The sequence below is a fragment of the Solea senegalensis genome, linkage group LG1, assembly GCF_019176455.1.
Source record: "Solea senegalensis isolate Sse05_10M linkage group LG1, IFAPA_SoseM_1, whole genome shotgun sequence".
Classification (NCBI taxonomy): domain Eukaryota; kingdom Metazoa; phylum Chordata; class Actinopteri; order Pleuronectiformes; family Soleidae; genus Solea; species Solea senegalensis.
The window spans coordinates 5,994,023-6,000,040 of NC_058021.1; the positions used below are offsets into that span (position 1 = coordinate 5,994,023).

Below are 6,018 nucleotides of genomic sequence, written 5' to 3' on the forward strand. Positions count from 1 at the left end.
CAAATATCCATATTTTAACGAACAAGTTAAATGTTCACTCACCAGGAGTCGCCTGTTTCCACCTTTGTCCATTGAGTCGAGCGGTCCAGCGCAACAATTCCTTGTGTGATTCTTGTGTATTTAGACCAGTGTTCCCCAACCCTCGTCCTCAGGAAATACCAACTCTCTGCCACTTGACGATGATTTTTGTTTGCCTGTTCTCCATGCCACTATCGACTTTATTAGACTTTTTCTACTGAGTCATGCATTTTTTGGGTACCACCTGTACCTCGCCTGGCTTTGATAATGTCTACGTGTAATGTTATGCAAATTCACAGTTGTATCCCAATTTGAGCTGCATTCTATACATGAAAGTTGCTACTTTGTTTCATATAAAATGTAATTTATTCAAAGCCCATGTTTTGTTTGCCTGTTTCTACTGATTTCAAGTGACTACAAAGTCCGGCCAAAGCATTTCACTGCAGGTTTAATTTAAACACCAGGAACAAAGGGTAAAACTGAGTTTATTTAAATTTCATATTTGGGATTACAGAAGTAATAACCACCACTTTGAACTCATTTATGAACAGCTAAATCCTTTTATCACTGTCTGTCATGGTGGTCTAGCTTTTGACAGAATTAAAACAGGAGATGGGCTTGACATAAAGTACCTCCAGTCTATACCAGCTGCATATTGAAAGTAGAAGGCAGAAAACTTTCTTTAAATGTGTCATGTTGTGTGTCATGTACAAAAGGCATCGTGCAAAAGCACAAATGTTCTCACAGCGAAGTAATAAAAATGTACATTCAGTTGCAGGAAGTAACAATAAACTGAGAAAGGACAAACTCAGTACACGTGAAAGTCCTGGGAATCGTTGTTGTGAAAAATGACAGCCGTGTCTTGCAGGTCACCTACATCGCCTGGAAACCCCTGTGGGAGACAAAAGGGGAAAAGAGCATTATCATCTCCTTAGTATATCCTTGACAATGGTGTTTTCAGTGTGTAATAGAAAAGTATCAGATATTTTATAAGGGCTTACACTGAGCCTGGCTTTCGACTCCTTAACTTGTCTTAGCACGGGATCTTGCTCTAGAAATGCAAAGAGCACATCTTTAAACCAAAGATAAAAATGCACATTTTCTTTATTCAGATTCAGGTTTAATTCAATTTGATCTCCCATTCTTCTTTTCTGCAAACACGGGAACTGTTACATTTGTATAATCTTTTGGTTATTACAGTAATTTCACTCCCACTGTTGCAGGAAGTTGGAAAATCAGCGCCTTTTTTCGGCAAAAGACAAAAAGTGTGAAAAAACACCTATACATAGTTTCCAAATTGAGACAGAAACTCATTTTTGTAAATAACTGCCAGATATTGAAAATTATTCTGGAAAAATGGGCAAAAGCACTTACAGGGCAATTTCTGGACCTTTTATGGTAAAAAAAATAAGCAAAAAAAACAGGCTGTTATGGAGAGGATGTTAAAATGTCAGTAACACAGGTTACCCAGGGTTACTGAGATTTAGTGGATATCAGCCACATTCATAACCAGGGGAGTTGGATTATTCTCTTAAATAAATAAATAAACATTGTACTCAGTGTTACTGGATACATCACGATCAACAAATAAAGTTAAAGCTACATAGATCACAGTAAATAAAGAGGGCTGTGTCTTGCAATATGACACAAATGACGTTTCAGGGGTGACGATACAGATTATTTTAAGAAAACCTTTCTTATATTTATACTAATATTTAAAAATAAATAAATGCAATTTACAGTATGATCCTGGCAATTGAGTTGATTTGAACACATTTTAATGCATATATTGTACGTTATTTCATAGATCTGTTGAGTGTGTTAGGTTAGACATGATGCTGCATGCAATTTATGATAGAAATGCAAAAAAGTTGCCTTACTGTGTAGTTTCCACATCTTTCTCACCAATATGGCCAAGCCCACCATGACCATTAGAGCAGAGCACACCAGCAAAGACTCCAAGATGTGACTTGAAACACACACACAGGTAGATCGTACAGCACATGGCGTAAAAAACTACATCTCTCCTTAAATGGTAACGTAACAGCCAAGATGATGATGAATGCATGATCCTCTGCCAGAACGATGCGATCATTATCTGTGCTTGGCTGGGTGATCTCACTCGTGATGATACAGCAGCATCAATAACGGTTAATAGCGTGAACAGTATCACGTCCCACGGGGAAGGCGTGGTATAGGAGTGGCACATTTACATGTATGTGTAGATACAGCACACAGCATTGGGAGACTTACCCATGACTGTTCCATGACTCCCTAGCGATGGGTTTGGGTGGAGACAGGTGAGCAACATACTGACTCGGTGTCGGTGGGGATGTCACAGATTCTGCGGCTGAGGATAAAGACATCTTACAAAGAGCAGGGGGAAAATGACGTGCTTTTACAGCCTGAGAGCAATACACAAAGAGTCCTGCCATCAATATTCTTGATAAGTGACATGTAATAAACAATACATTGTACAGCAAGATATCTGGGAGCCTCTGCCATCTGTCATTAACACATATTGATCTTTAAAGCTGGACACGGCTATTTATCACTCCATTGACACTGTGATGAGGCCGTGCAGTCAGAGAACCGTGTTTCTGCTCACAGCTGCAAAGCCTGGGTGGAACAGTTTTCAGTGACAAACGAGTCTGAGTACAGTTGATTTACACTCGCATTTTGGGAATAGTCTGTAAAAAAAAAAACGTGTATAAAGTTATTATGCCCTTGTTTGGTGGCAGCGTTTTGTATTTTCAGACAGTTGAAGATAAAGTCAAAAGAGTACATCTATCTATTATCCACAGTTCTATCAGGAATTATGGGAGACCTGGAGCCAATCTCAGTTTACCATGAGCGAACCTCTAGTTAACCTAAACCCAATCTGCACGTCTTTGGACTGTGGGAGAAATCCAGAGGGAGCATGCAACCAACATGCAACTTGCTATGAGACACCACTGCTAACCATTTGGTGCCCCAAAATGACAACATGCAATATGGAGGGCTTGCACAGACCAAAAAAATATATAAAAAAATAAAGAAATAAATAAAGAGAGAGAGAGAGAGAGAATGCAGTCAAAGAGTGCAAACCTCTGCCAGGGCTGCTCAATATCCCACAGTCACAATACACTCCCCTATCTCACCAAGGTTAACAGTTGTATTATGAAAAGATTATGAATCCAGATCTGGATCAACACCAACATCCTATAATTTCCTCCTTTGGCCAAACCCTCCAGTGTATACCCAGAAAATGTCATCCAAGTGTGTCCTTCACTTTTCCTGACAGACAAACAAACAAAAACAGCCAAAAAAAAAACACCTCGGTGTCAGAGGTGATTATTACCCAACATCTGTAGATCCTGTCAGCTTTAATGAAACTTGACCTCATGGTTTTGGTCTTTGGTTTTTTGGCCTGCAGCATTTCTCTTTTGATTCACTCTCACCTGACTAATGAACCTCTTCACCTGCCACAGAAGTCAGTTTCTGTTAGTGAAGTTTTTTTTTTTTTATAACAAGATGGTGGAACCAAAACAAAGCTAAAGGGAGAGTGAATATTCTAGATACATTTACCTGGAGGCTAGAAATATAACTATTTCAGTGGAATACTAATGCAGCTGTGTGAATGTGTGTTTAGACTGTTTGCTAAAACTTCTGGCATTCCTACTTTATTGTGACAGCATGTCAGTATTGAGTTGGGTTATTTTTTTTTGCCCCCAAGTGCTATAAAAAAAATAAACCACACACAAATCCTACCTCCTGTGTGGTAGCACTTTACCTACTGGGGAGGGGAATTAATAATTTGGTACCTGGTCGTAGATTATATTCCGGGGATTTCTTTTTAATTGGAGTATGTGAAATTGAAGCACACAGTCTGCCACACATTTCAATAACTGCATGCCGATGGCCACATAGTTTCCATGTGCATCACTGAGGATATTACTATGACAACATTTACCTCAGGATCCCTCTGGACATAGTAATCAAATGCCATGCAGGAATAATCATTAACTAATCAATAGGAGATTATTAACTAATGATTAGCTTATCGTTTGAAACCTAACCATAAATTATTAACTAATGATGAATTATGAACGGACTTAATGATTAAATAATCTTTAACAAATTGTAACCCTGAATCTTGATGGGTAGCGTTCTCGGGGTGATGTTACGCTGACAGAATTAATACCGACACGGAAGAACACTTCCAATGTTCTGTTACTCACACGACACGTGCATCACACAACATAACGCACGCACTCCGTCACCGAAATCTCTCCCACCTGCCACCACAGGCGGTTAGGCACCAAAAACACAAAGATATTAGATATATAATATGTTCTATATACTATGCAATGCACAGAGCTATTATATTTAATAGCCTATAAGAAGGAACTGAATTTGTAAATTTGTGCACCTGAAAAAGGGCAACCTAAATTATGATATAAATGGAAAACGATATATACTACAACCAAGGTTACAAAATCACAAAGAAATCATGAGGATTGGCTAATGATTAGTGATCTTTTGTGCCACACAGGTTCTCTCTACTGTGACTTTATTCTCAACAAGTAACTTTGATGACAACTCACTGGTTGTGGGCCGCGGTGTGACCAGCACATTCACTGGTATCTGCTGCTGTCCCGCGGAGCACCAGTACCAGCCGTTATCTCTTAACTGCAGCTTCTTTAAGGTTACAGTGAAAGCCCCAGTTCTGTCATCACTGATGGCCACTGAAGTGTCTTCGTAGCTTCCTTCAGGGCCTGTCAGCAGACAGGAGCTCCAGTCTCCACTTCGACACCACTTCTTCACACTTTCTCTGTTGGCAATCAGTCACAGGGGAGTAAGTGACAGCCGAGTGTCCGGATTGAAGAGTTCTAACAAATAAGTGTGTTTGCCTGAGTTAACTCATGCTCTATGAATGTTGTTTGACTAGCAGGTGGTCTAAACATCTACAGAAATGACACTTAACTTAACACGAGTAGGGAAATCAAATACCTGTATCTCTCACTGTAGAGACACTCAGCGGTGATGCTACTCCCTACTTCCCCGCTCAGACGGCTGTTCACCACTGACATTCCTGGGGGACAGAAATCACCTTACAATAGGAACTTGTGTTGAAATGTGTGATATCTTCCCCTTCAGGGATATACAATGATTTACGAGTGCCAAATCACTCCATTACTCACCATGTATGACCTTGATGTTTGTGAACGCGACCACATCAGCGCTCCACATGCCGCCTATCTCCACGCCGCACATGTACCATCCAGAGTCGTCCTCCTTTAGGTCATTCAAGGTCACCGTGAACACCAGCTGGACCGGGTCATCGAAAATGCTCACTTTGTCCTCAGCTGGATTCGCGGAACTGGGGTTATCTGTTCGTGCTACACTGGTGCAGAACTCCTTTGTGCTCCCGTGACACCAGTACTTTACATAGCTGGCGTACTGAGGCTCATAATGACACGGAATTGTTAGGGGTCGACCCTCCAGTACTGCAACTTCTTTCAAAGTAGTTACCCCACAGAGGAAGGCTGAGGGGAAGCAGAAACGATTAAACACTGACCCCTGGCTCAAACTTCTGCAGACACAACAGTTGCTGCGGTGTCTCGTATCTGTGTGTCTGTGAAACAGGGAAAGGGGCCTTGGGCAGTACTTCGAATCATATTTATGGTTTCAGTTTCGTTTCCTTCCCTTTCATTTTCCATACTTCTTACTCCAAAATTGGATTATCCCTCAGTAACAGAGTTTTTTTGGGAAAGACAAATATAACTGGCTTTTAAAGACTTGACAAAATAAACATCAAACATACTATTGCTATGGGGCAAACGGTACGAAAGTGTGGAAGATTTAAAAAAATAAATAAATAAAAATAACTTTAACAAACCATCTAGAACGGCTTCAACAAATAGAGACGTGATGAGAGAAGCTTCGTAAACTGTAGAACCAGCATCAAAAGCACATAATAAGGTGAGGGGGTTGCAGAAAAGACAATAATCATACCGT

The 6,018-nt window shown here is 40.3% G+C and overlaps 1 protein-coding gene across 1 annotated transcript in view; it reads right to left on the reverse strand.

The window, feature by feature from the left end:
* Positions 1–487: 487 nt before the first annotated feature.
* pigr (polymeric immunoglobulin receptor) overlaps positions 488–6,018 on the reverse strand; it is a 5,764-nt gene continuing 233 nt past the window's right edge. The window contains exons 2-8 of the mRNA XM_044032979.1: positions 5,202–5,546; positions 5,011–5,092; positions 4,605–4,831; positions 2,272–2,368; positions 1,899–1,987; positions 1,020–1,069; positions 488–910 (exon numbers count right to left, since the gene is read on the reverse strand). Coding sequence (XP_043888914.1) covers positions 827–910; positions 1,020–1,069; positions 1,899–1,987; positions 2,272–2,368; positions 4,605–4,831; positions 5,011–5,092; positions 5,202–5,546 — 974 coding nt within the window. The 3' untranslated portion in view covers positions 488–826. The remainder of the gene's footprint in view (positions 911–1,019; positions 1,070–1,898; positions 1,988–2,271; positions 2,369–4,604; positions 4,832–5,010; positions 5,093–5,201; positions 5,547–6,018) is intronic.